The sequence below is a fragment of the Amia ocellicauda genome, chromosome 7, assembly GCF_036373705.1.
Source record: "Amia ocellicauda isolate fAmiCal2 chromosome 7, fAmiCal2.hap1, whole genome shotgun sequence".
In the NCBI taxonomy this organism is placed as follows: Eukaryota; Metazoa; Chordata; class Actinopteri; order Amiiformes; family Amiidae; genus Amia; species Amia ocellicauda.
Genome location: NC_089856.1, coordinates 41023915 through 41045528, shown reverse-complemented (window position 1 = coordinate 41045528; position 21614 = coordinate 41023915). Strand labels below are relative to the sequence as shown.

General features: G+C 40.7%; 1 protein-coding gene and 1 long non-coding RNA gene across 4 annotated transcripts in view; one reads left to right on the top strand and one right to left on the bottom strand.

Annotated features, from left to right (window-relative positions):
- Nucleotides 1-21614, bottom strand: part of LOC136753496 (uncharacterized) — a 30655-nt gene that overhangs the window by 5938 nt on the left and 3103 nt on the right. The window lies entirely within an intron of this gene.
- Nucleotides 1359-19852, top strand: zbtb38 (zinc finger and BTB domain containing 38). Of its 3 annotated transcripts, none has more exons than XM_066709642.1 (2): nucleotides 1359-1816; nucleotides 14836-19852. In XM_066709642.1, exon 2 carries the CDS (start codon nucleotides 14836-14838, stop codon nucleotides 18868-18870), a length of 4035 nt encoding a protein of 1344 aa, XP_066565739.1. In that variant the 5' UTR covers nucleotides 1359-1816; the 3' UTR covers nucleotides 18871-19852. The 3 variants fall into 3 exon arrangements, with proteins under 3 accessions (XP_066565739.1, XP_066565741.1, XP_066565740.1); XM_066709644.1 differs by lacking the exon at nucleotides 1359-1816 and adding an exon at nucleotides 6194-7254; XM_066709643.1 differs by lacking the exon at nucleotides 1359-1816 and adding an exon at nucleotides 8113-9168.

Here is a 21614-nt window from a genome sequence, read left to right as displayed (position 1 = left end):
ATTTTTGTCTGAACACTAACATACAGTGTACCACATATACACAAAAGTTGCTACACCATCCCCAGAGATTTAGCCATGCATTACAGTGAAATACGTTACAGGCAAGATTAAATCAAAACCTTGAGCCACCTGCTAATAGCAATCTGCCAACCTTTACTTTATAGTGGTTGTATTTATGAGCAGAAAACAGCAGCATCTGATAAAAATAAAACAGCCCCTAGAGTTTGTAGTGCTCAGTCAGTGAGTGAGTCAAAGTTTTAATGTAATCCCAGCCTGGGTCATATACAGTATATAAGCAGACACCTGGAGAAAGATTTGAAAGGTTTGGTGAGTAATAGGGACTTTTCTTAGCCTGTTAAACTATTATAGTGGATATACTTTCCCGCGTCACTCCCTCTGCTTCAGTTCCAGAAAGTACAGTGAAACGCTGCTTAAACTGGAAATGCAGGTAACTGTGGCCAATAACACTATACACAAACACATGTACCTGGCAAAAGAAAAAGAGAAATACACACTAGACCTTGACATTGGTCCAGGAAAGCACATTTATTATTATTTTTAATTATTAATAGATGCATGTATTTTCTTTATAGCACTATTTTATTTCCCCACATAAACATAAAAAAGGCATCAAACAGACAATATAATTGACAAGATGTGCATATTCACATTTAATATATACCTGTATATATTGGTCGCTCCTGGTTTTATTCAAGTTTTTTTTCTTTGGGGTGGGGGGAGGGGGTTACTGAAAGCCCCTAATCTAAAACTCCAGATTATTTACCTTTAGTTTTTACCTGGAGGATTGTCTTTTTTAATGGAGACACCGCTCAAGTTCGGGGTCAAGGGTAGGATGTAACAACAAACGTCTTTTCAAGAGTCATGCGGTGAAATGGAAACCTAACTCTGCTGTGTTTCTGGTGCTTCGCTTTGTGCCATTTTTATGCCCCGAAAGAAAACTAGGGCTGTTCAGACAGCGCGTTGTTTAAAAAACAAACAAAATAAAACCCATGTGGATGACGTGCACTGTTGTGTGTTTTGGGCTGTGTGCCAGTTAAGTGTGTGCTACAGGGGAGGTGGATCGGAGGTATAGAGGCCATGTTATAATTTAAATAATTGCACCATATGTCACATCTATGGCACATGTGGCCGAGTGCCAACAGGAATGTGATTTAAACAAAGCTATAGGCCTTCGGGAGGCCTACAATTACCCAAACGGGGCATTACTGGATTAGCGGCGGCTGTTTCTAATTTGTAAGAAGCCGAGATCAGTGTCACAGACCCAGGACTGGACTGCAGTGCTGTGTGTGCAGCCAGGTTAGTCATCGGACAGAAAGAGCAGAATACAGTTCTGAGAGTTGCGTGTTTAGTGTCAAACTGAATCACCAAATGCTTACAACAAAATACACAAAAAGATAGTGAAAGGAAACAAGATTGTGCGGTCATTATCATTATACAATTGTGCTGCCGTTCTTATTTTTTAGTGATAGGCCTTTTGGCTTCAGTTCCTCAATGCCTCTATCATCGCCAATAGATCAGAGAGCGAAATTGTTTTTTATTTCTTTCTGTAATCGCCTTGCTTTTCCTTTTTTTCCTCCCGCCGCGCTCTGTGTCACTGCCTCTGTAGGTCACTTGATGTTGCTGGCAGATTCCTTGCTCCGCTATGTTCCAGGCAGCTCTTGTGACGCAGTCATGACAGCAGGCACTGTGCTGGTCTAGGCCCTGTCAGACTAGCGGGAGAACAAGGAAGAGAAACAGAGACTCGCACAGCAGAGAAGCACAGCCAGGGCCAGCCTACAGGAGGAAGTGGAGGAAGGTAAATCCTTTAATGAAGGTTAACGGGGGAAAAAGGCGACGTGTTGCACTAAAAGCGAGGGCCGCTCCAAAAACAAAACATCTCACTGCACGCCTGAAGTGTTGAGTATTAAGTTGCGTAATCCTGTGAATCCAGCATTATGCTAGAGTGTGGATGCATGCCTTTATTTTTGTGTGTGCGTTTGTTTTTAAACATGAGTAAGAACAGTTATTTTTGTCTGCATGGAGGTCAGCTTTTGTGAAGTACTGATCTGAAGTGCTAAGACCTTAGTGTGAAGGCTTGGTTTCAGTTGCCTTTGTAGCACTGAATTTACATGTATATCTATATTTTTTTCTTTGACTAAACAGATGTCCTGACGAATACAGCAGCTCCCTCCTTATTTTTACATAGTCTGAAGGATGGGAAAAATACTAGCTCTAGCGGAACAGATATTTCTGTATGTGGCGATTACCAATTGTGGCCTTATTTTATAACTGTACGCTGCTGCCTTTCGCCTCGCTCTCAGGAGGCAGCTCACTCAGGTCTGATTACTAGAAGCTTCCATCGCTGTTCAGACACCATCAGCGGCACCATCTCGATCAGATCAAGCAGCCCTCTGTTGCAGGTCTGCCTAATGATTTACTGTGGTTTGAGCACATCCTCCCAGTACGATGCCAGTGAGTCAGTTTCAAAGTGTGGGCATATCCACACTCTTGAGAAACCTTTAATGGAGGTGGATGTGAATAAAACTGAAATTCAGCGACGTGATTGATAGAAGCAGAATGAATGTGGCGAGTAACGCTACAGGGAAACCATGATGCATCACAATTGAGCGTACAGATGTTCATGGTTATATTTATACATAGATGTCATTTATATAGAAGTCCGTTTATGTCGGTTTATTTATCATATGCAGATCTTGTCATGTTGCTGATGCGATCAGGTTTGTATGCCTTTAAATGGAATCATAAATGAACCGTAGACCAGTTAATTGAAATGCAGTTTCTCTTCACAGCTGGCCACTGGCCTTCGCTTTGGTGTTGCTCTCGCCTTAGGCATTATTTAAACTCAAGTCTCACTTTTGCTAATTAACCCTTCGAACAGAGGAAACCATGCATAAACCGTTCCAAAATAAAACAATGTCACATAGTAACCGTTGAACTTTTGTCCCCGTTGTTATTTCTGCTTTTGTTCTGATCTGTGCACAATATTCACGGTCCAAACATTGAAATGCATAGAATAAATACTAACTCTGACTGAACTGGGACTGACAGACACGGTATACATCAGTTCAAGCTTGTTCACAGACGGGTCTGAGTCTGTATGAGAGATTCCAATAATTGGATATTGCTTCTGCCGTTCCCAGTATCTCCTCGGGAAATACAGAACATGTTGTGGGTCATCTGCTCCCTTTCATCTACTCCCCTTTAGATGCCTGAGATTTAGACAGCTATTACAGAAATGAATGCAGATGCACAGAAGAGTAATGCAATGACTGTATACCCCTAAGAAAGAGATCTAATTTTATAATGGAATAAAATGAATAAGCCAGAGAGGATATGAATATATTGTACATAGAAGAAAAATCCTTTCCCATGGTCCCCTTTGGCCTTAAGATTAAATAAAACAACTCACCACAGCACTGAGGGCAGGGGGGGAATTAAACAAGCATGCTTTGCCTGTGCTTGTACCACCTGAGAGACCATACCCAGAATTAAACCTCTGTCTTTCCATCGACTGGAAGAGTAACACTTTGCCCATCTCTGCAAGTAGAAATTAGAGAGAGACCTCACATATGAACACTAACCTCGACCACAGAAACAGGACTGAAGTGCAATCCTGAACTATTTAACAGGAGTTCACCACTTGATAACCTTCAGACTATATCTCTGATGCAGTTGCTTTTTCAGACTGCCGTCTACCGGACAGGTGAAGGATCAATATAAGGGCCACATCTGCCACATAGAAAGCAAAACCATGTATGGTATTTGTGTGTACACCACTGAACCAGATGGCCATTGCAACCTAGGAAGATAATGACAACAGCTGCATTCCTAGGGCTACGTCAATAAGCAGTTTGAGGGACCAGTAACATCACTCAGAGAAACAGGCAAAACCTGTAATCATTGCACTCAGTATAACTTGGCTGCCAAACATTATGAACGGATTCAATCTTAATGACGGAATCTTGGGATTTGACATCTTAAAGAATATTACCCTGGCAATGTTGGTTGTTTTCCATATAGTTAACCTCTTAATTCATATGCATTGCGTATTTGCATGGACGGTCTCTCAGAGTGTAGCGCACAGAATAAGCAGCAGGTAAAGGCAAATGCAGTTCCCATCGGTACATGGAAACCATGGATTCAGAAGTTCACAAGACGACAACAAACACACAGACCTGCAAATCAGACTCCACCTCTCACGCTGTATTTGCATGACATCCAGTAAATAGGTGGTCTGCTCCTATACAATAAATATAGCCCATGGAAATGCAAGCAAAACAGGTCTCCAGTCGAGTTAAAAAGATAAAGAAAAAACATGCAAACTCCCAAAATGTCACTGAAAACCCGACAGGGAGTCTATAAGAATGAAACAGAGGCAGCATAACTGAGGATGTGTTTATTCAGCTCGGTTACGAAACAGATTTTGTTTTTTTTCCCAAGCTGAGGATGAACAGCAGGGGAGAGCTCAGAGGTCCTGCAGTACCTCACGGCTATAATCGGCTGATGTGCTGTATAACAGGAGAATACCAGAAATGCCGCAAAAGCAATAAAATAGAATAAAACGGTTTCTTCCGAACGCAGTGAGTTCTGACTCAGCATTCTGTGGTCCTCAAGTGGCTTCCACACCAGTGTCAGGGTACTAAAACCATGGTTAGCGTGTCTTTAAATGGCAGGTCCTCTCCTCCTTGTGCTGAGGGGGGGGGCTTCTCGCTTATGGACAGACAAGCCCTCCTGTGCATTTCTTTACACGCACTGTACTCCGACATCATTCGCATAAAGGCAGAGACCTGTAGAAAGAGTCCTAACTCCTGCTTCAGATTTGACTCTGAGCATGAGTGGAAGGAGACGTTTTGTGCAAAGTCTTTGCCTGCCCTGTCCCTGACCTAGCATAATGGATGGAGCTGCACAGATACACAATGTGTTACCTAACAGGCTGAGCTATAAACAGGTTAGTTGAATCCCAGCTCCCTAATCCGAATTAATTGCATTAGACTTGGCTGGTCATAAAGATCTTGTGCTTACCTTTGGAAGAATTCCTATTTCAAAATGTCTGCTACAAAAGCAGCAATCTATCAGTTTCCAGCAAAGATAACCCTGTCTTTATTAAAGTTGCATGTAATATTTACTTGTATTACTGTAATACAAAAATGATTACATTTACTTGCATTACCGACAAATTTGAATGGAATTTGTTTACAATGCTTTGTTTGTATGTGTATTTCTGGCTAAATGTCTTTGATCCTACTTGACTGAAATTATGTTTTTTTAAAACAAGAAAAGACTATGATTTTTACTCTAATTTTACTTTATTTTGTGATAGGACTTCCAACTTCATGACCACAGAGGTAGTCATTTCAGGAAGTCATGTTTAATTCTTCAAAATGACTGAGAAGGCCTAACCTATTAATAGAAAATACAAAAACAAAAATAATTAAATAACCAAAAAGAACCAATGTCATTTTATAATCAGGTAAAGAGAATTGAAAGCCTTGCAGTGTTCTTTAAATTATGCCACTGTCTATTTGACTCAAAATACTTTTCTGTCGTTCTATATACAATCTCCGTATAGGGGTAAAACACAGGCGACATTATTATCAGAGAGAAGCGTTTAAGCAATAGCAATTCTGAATGTCCAAAATGTCCTATTAGCAATGTTAGATTTAAAAACAGAAAAGGTCTGAAATGTCCTTAAAAACAAAACAACAAAATAATAAAGAATAAATACTTAAGTCATGCCTTTTAAGAGAATTCTTCAGTTGCTCATTTCCAATGTCCCAATTTACTATTTATTTTCATTATTAATTCTACTAATAATTATATATATATATATATATATATATATATATATAGATATATATATATAGATAGATAGATATATATAGATACAGATATATATATAGATAGATATATATAGATATAGATATATATATATATATATATATATATTTATTTATTTAATTCTGGTGCTATTCTTATACAGGGCTTTGAAACAGTCCCTTGCAGAGTAAATATTGAATTTGCAATGAGGAGTGTTTTGTTTCCTGTGACAAAACAAATCTTTGACTTGTGAATGTGTTGATCATGTACATTTACTTAAAACAAATAGAAAGTTCTGACTCAGAGCCTATTTTGTAGGATGTTTATTTTATTTATTATAATTATTAAAATATCACTATCTCTGACTAGCATAGTCTTGTAGGAATGGTTTTAATATGCAAAAACACAGAGAGGCCTGCAGTTCATCACAATATTCATTAGATCTTTAAAACTCAATCTGACCTTTTGACAGTTACTTCCCTATTATATGCTCTAGTTGTTATTAGTACCAGGCAGAAGGGGGGATTTGATATTACATGAATTAAATACCTTAATATGATATTGTCTGTCCGTTTGTGATCAGTGTACAGATTTAAAAACACTTGTATTTTGTCAATGCTTGTTCACATGACTGGCGTTGTCAAATTCATTATCCTGTGTACTACGTACAACAGTTTGCAGTACTGGATTATGACAAGCCAATGCATTTCTCAACCCAGGAACATCATAATTAAAGAGCCTTTAAGCAAACGTTTTTAAGCTGCTGCGTCATGTCTTTCTGATGTGGGATAGTGGACTTCCCTTGTGCAAAACCCCCAGCAGACTGCATACTGGAAAAATTATAAGAAAAAAAAAGAGAGAGAGAATGAAAAGAATGTGTTAAAGCATTTCAGACATTGTCAAGTGTTCCTCCACTCCCTGGAATGCAAGCCTGGTCTGAACACGGTCAATATTTTTAATCTGGCATCTGAACCAGCAAAGATTTCCTAACGGGAGATTAAAAATAGAGGGACGTTACATAATGAGACAAGCCAGTGCAGTTGGGCATCAGTGCAGTTGTCTGGCTGCGTTTCAGTGGCAAGAATGAATGTGCGCATTTTAAGATGGTTTCATGGAGGAGTTTTACCTGGATTTAAACAGAGCGAGAGCTGCTCTTCGGGATTCAGTGATGTCAGAGGCACAAGGCACATACTTCCAAGAAAATGGCAAAACGGTTCAAAGATAACCTGAGGCAGGGCATGGCTGTTACCATCCAGCAGCGGTGCAGTGGAATTTTGTTTTGCTGACATTGTACCGATACACGATAGATCTCTCGGCTGGGCTTTTATGATGTGTGGCTTCGAAAAATTTGTTTCCTGGCTGCGGTTCTCAGCATCAGATTAAAATCTACTGCTTGCTTTCCCTTGCACTATATAGGTCAGTATGATTTTTCCTTCGTGCTTTTGATGCGTTTCATTTTGTTGTGAAGTAGCAATGGTGTGAGTGTCGGCGCGGTTATTGTCAGTGTTTTAGCACTTGAAAAAGCAACTTGAGAATTATACCTCGTAGGGGACACAGAACGTAGCCAGTGTGGGCCTTGTTTACTTCCGCTACTGTAACAGACCTTGACAGACCTCAGCAACTAATGCTCATGATAAAAAAACAAAACAAAAAAAACAATGATGCACCATCCTCTCGAAATTGTTGCAATAGCAAAAGCTGTGCTTGTGGTTAATGGGTTGCAGCGCTAACACACAGGCACTCATGTGACTCAGCTTGAGTGTCTGTGAGCAGCTTTTTACCGTGCTAAAACGCACTTAAGGTAATGCACAGTGGAAAATAACAGGAGCTCGCTGTCTGTGCCTTTCTTTCTCCACAATGCTGCCTCCCTGTTCTAAAACTATTAATTAAAACAATTACTATAACAACAGCAGCCACCCTGCTTACCTACTGTAAGGGCTGTCAGGAGTTTCATGTGTTGTGCAGCACACAAAGCTGTGTGAATCTTTGACACGGCACTCCTTGCCACGGTGCAATACGAGAGGGAGATGGGGGAAGTTTGAGTGCTGTTCACTGACTATCTGCAGCGGCGAGTGCCTGCTGCCCCATCTCCTCGCTGAATTTGGGTTAGCTCTCCTCCCTGCTGCCATCGGGCTCATTTAGAATCACCAGTTGATGATGACAGTGTTCCCCGTTGCCTCCTACTACCCCTTGCATCCTGCGTTTGTGGCCGATATTGCAATGTCAGTGTATACATTAATCAGCTGCTGCTATTGAGGTGAGCTGTCCCTTACCTTCTCCCTTTGCACAGTTCTTCTACTGCAGCGTAATCTGCTTCTTCTTCTTTTTTTTTTCTTAAAGTGCACTCCTGCTTGCTTAAAATGGCAGGCAGGCAGACAGGCAGGCAGACAGGCACACAGGATTAACAATGCTTCTTGTCTCTGCATGCTCTCTATTGATTGTACTGTATCGTCTCTGGTGTTGTGGATGTGAGTATGTAAATACTGTGTGTGTGTGTGTGTGTGTGTGTGTGTGTGTGTCTGTGTGTGTGTCTGTGTGTGCATGTGTGTGCATGTGTGTGTGACATCTTTCGCTGAACTGTGGGTTTCTGTGCCTGGCGTATTCTTCACCGTACTGTAAGATATTTAAGGTCGCCTGCACAGAGCTGAAATATTGTATTTGTTATGCTTTGCAGTCTGCTATCTCTACTCCATTCGTGTGAGGCATGACGTAAATCCCAGCTTTTTTGCATTCATTTAATATGTGAGAACCTGACGTGAAGCGAAATGCATTTCAGGTTGTTCAGTCTGCACAATGCTAAATAAAGTTGATGTTTCCTCCATGGCTTTAATTTGCTCTAGTTCGTGATGCAGGTTGCAAGCATGATAAGGCTATTTTTAACTTTAATGCGGTGCTGGCGGTGAAACGGGCTCTGGTACTTGAGACTAATATTTTCGGCATCGATATCAATAGGTTGATTTTCTTGTGTGTGTGTGTTTTGTTTTCTGTAAGCATGACAAGTGCCCTTTGCAGTGGTCAGCTTTGGGTTCTGCAAGTCTGAGAGGAAAAAGGGGGAAAAGCTTCGCGAAGGAACCTTCTACCAAGCTTGGGGAAGGGAGAAATTCAGCGTGCATCGCAACACACTCACTGATCAGCTGAATTCCCAGGAATGGAGTCTCTTTAAAAAAAAAAAAAAAAAAAAGAAAAAGAAAGAAAGAAAAAAAGAAAGAAATGCTGTTATCGCCTTCAGTTCCCGAACATTTTTGAACTTAGAAATTGTTGATTGCTGCTGCATGACTTGTTTTTTTTCCCGTTTTTTTTCTGCGACATCATTTGCCCTGATTATTCCAGGTACGTTATGCATGTTATTCCAAACAGACAAGCTTTTAAACGAGAGAAGGAAATAAAATATTGCTTCTCCTATGGTTTTTATTTAAGGATATATTAAAAATGTTCTCCATTTTTGGTCTAATCATACAGCGCATAATCCGAGTGACCGTACACCGTTTTTATTTTATATTCTTTCATTTATTTTTTTAAGGTTAGCTTTTCGTGTTATTGTACACACATGATGTTTAGGGCGTGGCAGAATGTGGCTCTGGAAATTACAACAAATATTAATATTGCACTAATCCACAATTATACTGAGCAAAACCCACACAATAGATCTATGATTAATGATCCAAAAGTAAAACATTTTTTTAAAACAATGGCCTTATAATGGTTCAAATGATAATAAATAAAACAATTATCAACCTAAATATGGCAAATCATTCTGTACCAACTTTCACAGATGCTATTTCCAGCTTTAAGCAGCATCTGAAGTACCTTATCTTGCAAAGATGCACACCATGTATATAGTCTGAGGTACATTATGTGAATATAGCAATTTCTGGCTTTATAGAAATTAGTATCACCTTTTAGAACTGCCTTGTTTCGCTGTTCATCTCATACTTAGCGGTGCACAAGTAGAAAAGTATTAAATGGATATTACTTCCAATCTATATGCATAAATCCCTAGACAGTTTATGCAGTTGCTTAGAATTCAGTTGAATCCCAATAAATACTGCGCCACAGCATGTTTCCTTGACAACGACATCCTGTTGGAAGCAGAGAGGATAAAGCATGACTGTTGTTTTCTTACTGATAAGCTGCTGTCTGCTCCTCCCTTGCGTTTTATTTAGATGCAGATTTTGTACCAGATGATATGAAATCATATTAAATATAAAAATATATATATTTAGTAAAATATATTTCCTGCTGTTTTATAATTTGTGTAGGATTTGATCATTTTTGACTAAATGCATCAAAATATACCACATATTCTGTGCCCTTTTCATTGCTTTTGGCCTGACTTTAAAACCGTAAAATTCACGAACAAGGTACAGACAGCAATTCTACAGCATATTAATGTTAACAGAATCATATGCATCATCATATGTGTTGCATATGGGTGGGAGGTAAAGTTTTTTTTATTATTCATGTGAAGCTCAGCTCCGTTGTGCCGTTTATTACAGCACAGATATTCCGCATCTGTATGGTAAACAGCATTTCACAGCTGCAGTTATGAGAGATTTTACATGAACGGGAGCAATTAACCATTATCTATAACGGTATGAGTTTTACTGTAAAGGGAATTATTTTTTTCTACTGTACAAATTTTTTATCTCATGTCACATTGCAATTAGGGCCCAGATTACACTTATGTTAACATTTTAACCTGCACAATTCTGTGATTTTGTTTTTTAAATCAACATCAGCTGTGAGAGTGAATGGGAGAATTATGCTAGGCTGCTGGAGAGGGGATGAAGCATACATATCAGACAGCAGCCATTTTGCCTTTGTAACATTTACTGTAGATAGAAGTAAAATGGCCACTCAGCATGACAGAAACAGTCTGAGTGCATCCTCTGAACAGAAAATGACTCATCGTATAATTGCACCATGTTCCTCCAGTTTTACATGTTAATTCACCCTGGTCTGAAGGTGTTTTCCGTCACTGCGCTATTAAAAGCAAAAAACACTTTTGCTTCAGAGCCCATGAATAAATGCTTACCAGCTTCTGCAAAGACATTTTTAATTCCCCATTTTGAAAGGCAAAATGATAAATACAGTGTTTTTAACGTGGGCGTTAAATACGTGACACAGATTAAGATTGACAAACCGTACATGCAGAAAATATTTGCCATTTCCTTCATAAATCTTTTATATGAACCAGGTTTAGCTTTCCAACAAGCAACAATAGAGATCATACACACACGCACACGCATACGCATACGCATTTATTTTCCAAACACCATTATAATAATCTTTTGGATGCTTTCTTGGTGCTTACAAGACTTCACTTTTTATTTTGAACACAAATAAATTTTAACCATTTTATATTTAACACACGATTTAATTAAAAGAGTATTTTGATCAATCTATCAAACATTTTCCCTTCTAACCAGCAACATATTAGTTGTCTGAAGCACTTGCTTTTATTGGGGTTAACCTCAGTTTGATTATTGCATTGCAAAACAAAAACACAAAAAAAGAAACAATCTTGTAATCTTAGGCCAGGGCTTCTGGGTCATTATAGGAGACTAATGGGGAAGATTTCTTACACGTTTTATTTTTTCTAACGCAATGGAAAGATCGAGGGCCACGGAGATAATTTATTTTACTAAAATGTATTTCATTGACAGTGAACGATAGTATTATTTTAAATATTATGTATTTATTTGTTGCTATATTTCAGCATGCAAGATATTGTACTTGAATGTATGTGGAAGCCATTGCTGATGCTAGTCTTTGGTGCTACAGCTGTATTTTGTCTGAATGTGTGCATTTTTCTTATATTTTGCAAGCGCAAGAGAACGCATTCTGACAGATAGATAGTTGACCCATTTTGTGCTCTCGAATGGCCAGCTGACACAGAATTTCTACAGTTAATTTGCTGAGTTGGATAATGTGGGCAGGAAACAGTGCTTTTATTTTTCTGATTTCTTCCTGATGCATCACCACTACACAATCATCCTCTGAGACAGACACAGAAGACCCACAGCCCCAGACAGCCCAAAACACATTGCCGTGGGAGACTGCAAGTGACTTAATGAACTGATAAGTAAATTGAACAAACACCAAAGGCTAAAGCAAGTGTTAATGTGCGTTCTGTTTTAGCAGAAAAGCGAACAACTCAGCTCTCAAGCTTTAGAGAAACGGGCTGTTATGCATTCAAGATTGCTGCTTGGCAGGGAAGCACTTTGGACGCAGGCCAGCAGAAACATACTAACATTTTTATTCTTTTTCCACCTTAACAGTTATGACAGCACAAAGAGGCAGCTCTCGGAGAATGTGCTAGTATTTCATTCCTGTTTTGATTATTTCCAAAGGCTCCAACTACCGTATGAAGTCATGAACTGTTATTCTGTGAAAGACTCCGCTTTTGTTTATGTCTCGTCTGTGCTGAGGAATAATTTTATCCAGTGGAATAAAGAGGCTAAAAGGGCTATTCTGCATTAAAGCCCACGCGTCTTATTAATTAGAGTGTTGTCGAAAACAGGTGTTCTGCATGTCTGTGTAATAAATACCGAGTGTGATTTGCTGGTCTCTCAGCTGTAGGGTGTATAAGTACTAGTATATGTTCAACAGGAGAGAAGTATTCGGTTTCCTACAGGATGAATGTTACAAAGCTTATTTTATTTGTTTATTTCTACTGGGAATAATCTGGGCTTTTGCAAGACATTACTCCTCAATTAAAATAAACAGCCATGTTCTAAATGAGTCAGTATGCAGGTTTACACTGATCTGCATTTCACAAACAGACATGGTTTACAACTCAGCAAGACTTATACCCTACCGTTAATTTGTTTGTTTATTTATATATTTGTTGAGTAGTGCATTTTCCAAAAACACACAAATGTTAATTAAGTTTGTGGTCAGACGTTGTAATTTTTGTTCCGTGTGCAAGACTGGCCAATAGAAAATTACCAGTCTGGGTGTGGTCTATGACCCATGAGATCTCATGGCTCTATGCATGGTGGGGTACAGACAGAGAAAACCAAGCTTACTGATGCATGTCCCCCACCCACCTGAATTAATAAGCAATACTTCAGTATTAATACTTAATAAGCCTCAAGCTGCACAAGAGCACCTCAGAAGACACTCTTTGGGTTCAGTTTATTCTGCTACCATGCCCTAGGTTGCAGTCCATGCTTTGTCTGCCATTGCTGGGTCATCAGTGTGTCTGAACTTGCAGTCTCTTGTAAAGAGGCCCTTTGTTTAACGCAGAACATTATGAAACAACCCAGTGTGCTACTTAAGTCTAATTTGCGCATGAAATTGGCCATTCCTATTTGCCAGGACAGAAAGAACCTTGGCACATGTGTATTGATCCTATCACCAAAGCACACAGCCCATGTGCTGATGGGGCATAATGATCTGAAGTTATTACGGCCTTAAGTAAGGGTGGGTGAAAGAGTTTTCTTTAAACAGGGGTTTCGGGGGCACTGTTTCTTGGCCGTTTCAAAACAGATTAGGGGGCTCTTGGCCTGCTTCCTGTCTGTGTGGTGAAGAACGTGTTTCGAACATTTAATAGAGATCGGTTTGGTGTTTTTTGGCAGAGCTCTCACTTGCACTGTAGCATCTCTCTGTACTAAATTGCTTTTCATAACATATCCAGCTACTCGGCTTACAACTATTTACTGTGGAAGTGCCAAAATAATATATGGTCATGATCTCTTTAGACACTTTAAATTACTGCTATAATAATAATGCATTTGTTTTCTTTCAGGCAGAGTTAATCTATTTATTTGTGTGGAAATGTCTTCAGGCTTTTCTGTAACACAGACTCTCTGGGCTCACTGATCACGGTGAAGCCTCATCTAACACATTTAAATATACATGGGTGTGCAGGGGAGCAATGGAAACTGAAATGTAATATTCAAAGACAGAGATGGAGAGAACATCTGGGCTGGCATTCTATTTTTATATCAGCGCTGGAAATGTTCCAGTTCCTTTAAAAACAACACATTGGACAGGAAGTGGTACTGATCTCGATTGCCCCTCTATAAGCACTCTCAGATATTTGTTAATAAGGTTTAAGAGTGCAAATTGCATTGTCACTGTCAGACCCCCTGTAAGACATATTCAATCACAAAGCTTTCTTTTTATATCTTGCCCATGCATGTCTGAGAGCAGGCAGCCTTAGTGTCATCAGCCTGGATAATTTTTGATTGGATTTAACAAGCAGATTTGTTGTCAAATAGATCTTTGGAAAGCCTTATTTACAGAATACAATAGATTATTGCAGTGGTACAAATGTTTATTCACTAGGGGATTTTCATTATTAGAGGGCTAATAATACATGTGTTGTAGATATATTATCAGACATGTATACATAGAAGATAAAGTGGGGTGCAAACAGAATCATAAATCATGTCTCAAGAACCAGATAAATAAAAAACAAATAAAAAACAAATGATCGTGCAGAATACTGAACATGACTAGTTTGATTAGACAGAGCAGCAAGTAAAAAAATAAAAGCCACTTGAATGTAAATTGTAACGTACTGCTACCATCTAGTGTTGTAAAAGTGGACTTGCATTCCCACAAAGTCTAATAGGCCCTGTATAATTTTACCCAAGTACTACAAACACATTTATAATCTTTAAAAATATATTCAAGCATGTTTATAAGATTATAAGCATATTTGTATAACATTTTCTGAAGCTGGTAGCCCTCAGTTTTAACTTAGAAGTAAGAATGATTAGAAATCCTGCAAATTAACAAAACAAAACAAATTTAGAGTGTTAAGATCCCTTTTAAAAGCATAGATTATTATAAAGCTGATAAGGAGATGTAATGATTGAGTGCTCAACACTTACACTTACACTTGACTTACACCACAAAGAGCGAAGCTAGTACACAACTGTCAACTTGTATGACGCAATAATGATGTACATTTAAAGAGAGAAGCACTATAATCTGGCCTTGACAATGCTGTTGTTTGAAGTGCTTGCGTCTTTCTTCTTGCAGATGACAGTCATGTCCCCAGTGACGGAGGCCTTGATGGACAGCTCCCACTTCCAGTCAGTCCTCGGCTGCTTGAACGACCAGCGCACACAGGGTATGTTCTGCGACGTTACCATAGTAGTGGAAGACATCAAGTTCAAGGCCCACAAGAACGTGCTCGCCGCATCCAGCTTCTACTTCAAAAACGCCTTTTCCTCCCAAGAATTTTGGGTCTCGGGGCAAGTTCTGGAGCTGCCTGACTTCAAGTCAGAGGTCTTTGCCGGGATCCTGAATTTCATCTACAGCGCAAAGTTGGCCTCCACAGTTATAGAAGATGTGAAGTTGTTTGTGGCAGCTGGGAAGAAATTAGGCATCCCCTTTCTGGAGAACCTAGCTGAGCTTGAGCGGCGTTCCTCCAGTGTTTCACAGATACCATCTCAACCTCCTCCTTTCCAGACCGCGAGCCCAGACAGCACTCTTCTCCCCGCAGACTCACACTCCTTAAAAAGGGAGACCCCGAACAGCTCCTGCGATCCCAGGACTGAAGAGACAGAGTGCACAAGTGGGCCGAGGATCACCAATGCCTTTTCTATCATTGAGGCAGGACCTAACAATGACTTGTTTTCTCCCCTCGACCTTAGGGCAAGCACAAAGAGATCTCAGGAGCCGGAACAGTTGCCCGTTGGGTGTCCTGGCCAAAACGCTGCTGTGCCAGACAGCGAACAGACCCACACTTTGTCAGAGCACTCGTACGCAGTAAATCAGTCACGCAAAACCACAGAGCAGGATGAACTGGGAGCGAACAACGGAAGGAAAGAATCTGTAGAGCCCACAGATGCCCTTGCCAAACCACAGATGAGCCTGAGCTGCAGCCCACTGAAAAAACGCCACAAACTCAGGGCTAACCTGGTTAAAAACACTCTTGCGCAGAGCAGAGATGGCACACAGGCTCCGTTGAACACCACTACAGCCGCTACTGTCACCACATCATCAGAGAACCAGAATGATGCCGCAGGTAATGCAAGCGAGTCAAAAGCAGGGGAGAGGAATGCTGCCAAGGAATACGGTACCTCAGCTCCACAGATGTCGACAGACCACAGTCTAGCCCCTTATCGATGTGAGTATTGCCCCGAGACCTTCAGCAACAAAGCGATACTTCACATACACACGCAGGTGCACAAAAGGAGGTTCGTCAGTCACCTGGCATGCAAGTTTTGCCGCAAGAAATTCATGCACCTAAAGCGACTGCGGAATCATGAGCAGATTTGCAATAAGGCCCTCACAGCTGCGGATGATCTGGAACCCGGGTGCGGAGAGCCGCAGACCGACACGAGCGCAGATCACATGTCCAGCCCACATGATAGTACGCTGCCCACCTGCCCACAAGACTTACCAGACAGCAGTCCCCACAGTGATTTTCCCATGGACACCAGTGAGACCTTGCCAGAGCCAGAGAGTGGGCAGAGGGTGGTTAGCGGGCAAAGGGTGTACCTGTGTGCCGTGTGCAAACGCTCATACGTGACTTTGTCCAGCTTGAGAAGACATGAGAATGTACACTCGTGGCAGAGGACTTATCCATGCCACTACTGCAATAAAGTCTTCGCGTTGGCAGAGTATCGGACCAAGCATGAGATATGGCACACGGGGGAGAGGCGCTACCAGTGTATTTTCTGTCTGGAGACGTTCATGACCTACTACATCCTAAAGAACCACCAGAAAGCCTTCCATGGAATTGACCCTCGCTTAGCTGTGAACAAGAAGTCAGCCAGTGGGGGCTTCAAAAGCAGCATTTACCCCATTAAGCTCTATAGGCTTCTGCCCATGAAGTTCAGGAAAAGGCAATATAAAACATACAGCCAGACTCTCTCGGAGAGCACGGACTGCAACAGCCAAGCTATTCCAGTTTCTCTAGCCCCCGGTCCCCAGAATGCCTTGAGTTGCAGTCCTACCTCAGCTGGCTTTGAAAACAACATTGTTCTGAGTAGTGCAGATGGGAGCTGTATGGGACAGCCACTATTTTCAATGCCAGTGACATTTATGGCCACTCCAAAGGTCATTGCCTCTGTGACGCCCCACATTACATTTGATCAGCCATGTCACGCAGATGTAACTCAGCCACTGTCTTCTGAAGCAGACATGTGTCGGCAGAAAGAGCTGAAGTCCATCTCCCAGGACACAGAGGCACTCGCTGACCCACTTAGCAGCAACAATAAGGGTTCTTCCGTGATCAGCTATGGGTACACGCATCCAGTTCCTTCCGTTATAATGCAGAGCAGCAGGGTGTCATCTGTAATTGTCCATGGAAATGACATGGGCTCTATAGGGGTTCATAACAATGACAATGAAGGCAGTTGCCTGCCGTTCTTAGAAATTAACACTGATGGCTTTTCAGAGACGAAAGGCAACGATAAGGGTCACGCAAGGGCATCTTATAGACGAGAAGAATTATCACGTGTTCAAGGTACCGAGACGACGGGAAGCCAGGCATATCTGTCAGGTTACGGCTCCGCTTCTGACAGGGGTGCGCGCATTCACTGTACTGGGAGCAAAACTGAAACGTACATTGCAAAGCCAGCCTGTCCGGGTCCTTCCGTCAACAACCAAGTCCCTCCCCTATGCCAGATCACAGTGAAAATCGGGGATGAGGCCATCATACGCAGAAGGATCAAAGGGTCCAAGCTCTTCCAAAGGAAAATTAAGAAGTGCAGGTGGAGTCCTGTAACAGAAGAGGCGGAGGGCACCGTTACAGAGCCCAAAGAAAGAAATACGAACAGCGTCTGTTTACGGTCCAGGACAGAGGTGACTTCGGTCATAGAGGCCGAGACGTACGATGATGTGCCCGATCGCGATACTGGTGACAAATTGTGGCGTCCTTATTACTCCTACAAACCCAAAAAGAAGCCGAAGGGGGGAAACAAAATGAGATCCAAACACAGGAGGAAGGGCAAGAGGGGCAGGGCTCCTGGGAAGCCCTTAAGGTCCAACGAGATAGCAAAAGAGCCCGAATTTACCGAGGACTACCTAAGCACAAGTTACAGCATGCACGGTAAAGTCATATCGGACGTGACCAGGATTGGAAGGCAACTCAGGAAGAGTGTCCACAAGGAGCCTTCTTCCTGTGACATCTGCCAAAGTCTCTTCTCGAGCTCATCGGCACTCAAGATGCACATGATCAGCTGTCATCCCGATGGGCGCCCCAGTGTCTGCAAAACGTGTGGCAAACAATCCCCGCCCAACGAGGTAACGAACGCAAACTACCCCTTCCCCGACGACGAGAGAGAGTTTGTCTGCAAGAACTGCATCGAGGACGGCTCTTGCTTTAACAACTCCTTTACCAGCCACAAGACGGAGAAACGCTATCGTTGCTCCTTCTGCCCCCAGCGCTTCTTGTACCTGGCCACTAAGAAGAGTCATGAAAAGAAGCACCTGGAGAAATACGGGAAGGGCTACAACTGTTACTACTGCCAGAAGGTTTGCAAATCATCAGCCGCCCTGGCAATCCATCAAAAGAAGCACGTCATTAAAACGGAAGACGACAACGACGGCGACGACAAGGAATCAGCCAGGCTTCTGTGTGGCATTTCTAACGTTACGGGAGAACTGGACACCGGTGAGTCAGAGCACACCGACGCCGACACAGCTGTCACCACCAAACTCGAAGATCAGAGCGAAATCAGCAGCAGCAACGGGTACTTTCAGGACTTCAAGGGGCCTGATATCAAGACACTGATATCATCGCCACACCGAGACACACTGTCCTTTCCAGGGTCTCCCACACAGCTGCCACCAGCCAAAGCCTGGAACAGCTACCCTTCCTATCAAGAGCGAATGAGCGGTCAGTGCCCTGAAAGCTGTGCAGAGCAGAGACAAAAGTACAGCTTCATGAGCGGGCAGGTGTACTCTGACTATTGCCTTCCCCCTGTCTTATGTAAGAACAATGAACACAACTCAGAGCAGTTGTCACCTATACACGGGACGACAAATATACTTTCGGGCAGCACACAAGCAGACTTTCCAAAGGCAGAGTACAAGCAACCATGCAAGGAGGAAACGTCGTAAAATACAGATTACCGATACCAACTGAAATGAACAGGAAAAAAAAGACATAATCTGAAACCACAGTGTTGCAAAGACATGGGACTTAGATCTAGGAAGTGAAATAAACAATTTTAGCACAAGCAATTACTGACAGCAAAGTAGAGTCACCCATTCTGAATATCCAAATGACTGGGCAGTTGTTCATAGACTTGAGTGGCAGATCTCCAATTAATAGTGTATTGCTTAATTTGAAGGGAGACATTCACAGCTACTGATATCAATGTATGTCATTGAGTTTTTTTGTATATAGTTACATATATATAACAACAACGTCAAAGACAACACAATACAAACTCCCTCAATTCCTATGTCTTGTACATGTTCAGCGAAAACAAAACAAATATTTTTCTTCACTCTGCAAATAAACATTTGGTAGTTTTTCATATTTTAAAGAAATGTTGTTTTTTTATTTTTGTAAGTTTTTATTTGGATTTCTGGGACTCTGGTAAATCTATACTGCTTTTTTATGTTTTCTATACTCCTCTGATTACGTAAACTTTACATAAACCTGTCATTGTCAACAACACTTCATAGTTAGTAATAATTGTAAAATGTGTTCATATCACATTTATATCCTTCCAGTAATGATTGCAGCACAGGGGCATTCCTGTATATATATAAAAATAATTAGCGAATTTGCTATTGTTATTAGTTAAGTAGCACCTTTAAAAAATACACCACATTACACATTGATCTTCATCTGTTTAAAAAAAAAAAAAAAAAAAAAAAAAAAAAGACTTGACCAATTGGAAGAAAGATGCTTAGATCTGCAGCTCATAATGAAAGCTCAGACACAGTTTCCAGAATAAATGGTAGGAAACATATAAAAAGCACCTATGTGGCATTAATAAAATCAGGTAACATACTGTACTTATATTTTATTTAAAAATGTATTTATGCTTAAGGTATTTGGGATAAATAAATGATCACTCCTACTCTCTGATCACTCTTATTGTTTGATTCAGTAGTGCTTTTGCAGGTTGGGTTTTGCATCTCAACTAACTTTTCCAAGTCCTCAGATTAGAGGAACAATCCTGTTTTTAAAGCCTTTTCTGGCATTGTTGCTGTATCTTGAAAATGAACTGTTTATGCAAAACTGGAAAGTTTCACTTCATACTGTGAATGGAAAATGCAATAGGATTTCCATATGAAACTCTCATTCCTGTTAGTCCTTCAGACAATGCAGCATTCAAAGTCAGCCCACATGAATTGTTCGCCAGATGTTCAGCATTTCAAATCCCCAAGTACGATGTGCTATCTGGTAAGGCTGTCTGGTAAGTTTTTCTCAGAATGTTATTATGATGCACAGCGAACCACAGTGAACCTTTACATTCCTGTCGAGCGGTGAGCTTTAACATTGTGTAGCATCCTTGAAGGCAGACTGAATTTCAGCATCTACTAGAAAAATGTGAAGCAGCATTTTTACACCTGTAATATTTATTTATCAATATCTTACATCACAGAAAAAATCTGAAACTTAGTAGGAACAAATTACACATCGAAGTTGCATTTACTCATATTCCTGGTATCAAGTTACTAATTAAAGGGCAAACTAACATGCAGAATTTGTCATTTTCATTGCAATCATAGAATATATCATGCCTTTTCCTTGCGCGGTACCTTTCCCAGAAAGTTGAACATGAAACCTGAAACATACATAAAAGTGCTGCATTGGAAGTCACCCAATTTTCATACCCCGTTTGTATAAGTGGCTCAAAATTCATTCAGAAAGTGTGTGCAAGCAAAGGAGTCATACAAACAAGTCATACACAGATAACAAAGCAGGGTTTAAGACTTAGCCCTGATGACTCAGACCTGGACTTCCACTATGCTTTATTCTTTACTGTTAGATGTAAGGTGGGCAGTTGACCACACTCCAGTATTTTGTCCACTAAGTGAGCATTGGCATTTTTAATGTATGTCGGAGACACCTATCAAACTATTATTTTATACACAGCAATTGCCTAGAGCAGGGGAAAAAAAAATCATTTTACCTATTCACACTCTAGTTGACAGCAGTAAAGTGCCCCAGAAAAAACATTTAGGGGGATTTTTTACAAGCAAACAATGGCTAAAGCCTGTGGTGTCATTCACAATTCACAGAGAAGAATTTGCCACTATAGTACCAGCACTGAGCTTTCATATCACCCCTTTGTAAATGGGGCCTTTGACAAGCTAGGGAAGAAAATCCAAAAGCATATGCACCTGTTGCATTTCATTTATATGTAGACTATTTTAAATAGTATAGTTATACGTAAAACAGGCATAATCATGGGAAGAAATATATTTGAATGCTTCTTGGGAAAACAAAAATGCAGAAGGTGGAGTCTGACCAAAAAAGAAAACTATTTTGTCAAATATAAAAACACCCAATTCATTCCAAAAGGATACAATGCAAACTGGGTTAAAAATTAAACAAGCGTAACAATTATTTAGATACAAAAAGGAAGAACATTTGTCACAGTGATTCACCTACAACCCAATAACATCCAGGAACTTTATTTGTGTTTTAGTATTATTTTTATGTTTGGTATCTTTCTTGAAAGATTTTTTTTACCTCACAGTTCTATCGTAAACGGAACACTAACTAACAGAAGGAATCTTCTCACTTATTAAAGAACTCTTCATGAGATTATTATAGACAATGAAAAACCACAACTGCACATATGACAGGATGAAACCTGTAATGATTAATGTTTGCATGA

Bases quoted from the DNA above. Each gene is read 5' to 3' on its own strand.
- zbtb38 (XM_066709642.1), top strand. From the start codon at position 14,836: ATGACAGTCATGTCCCCAGTGACGGAGGCCTTGATGGACAGCTCCCAC.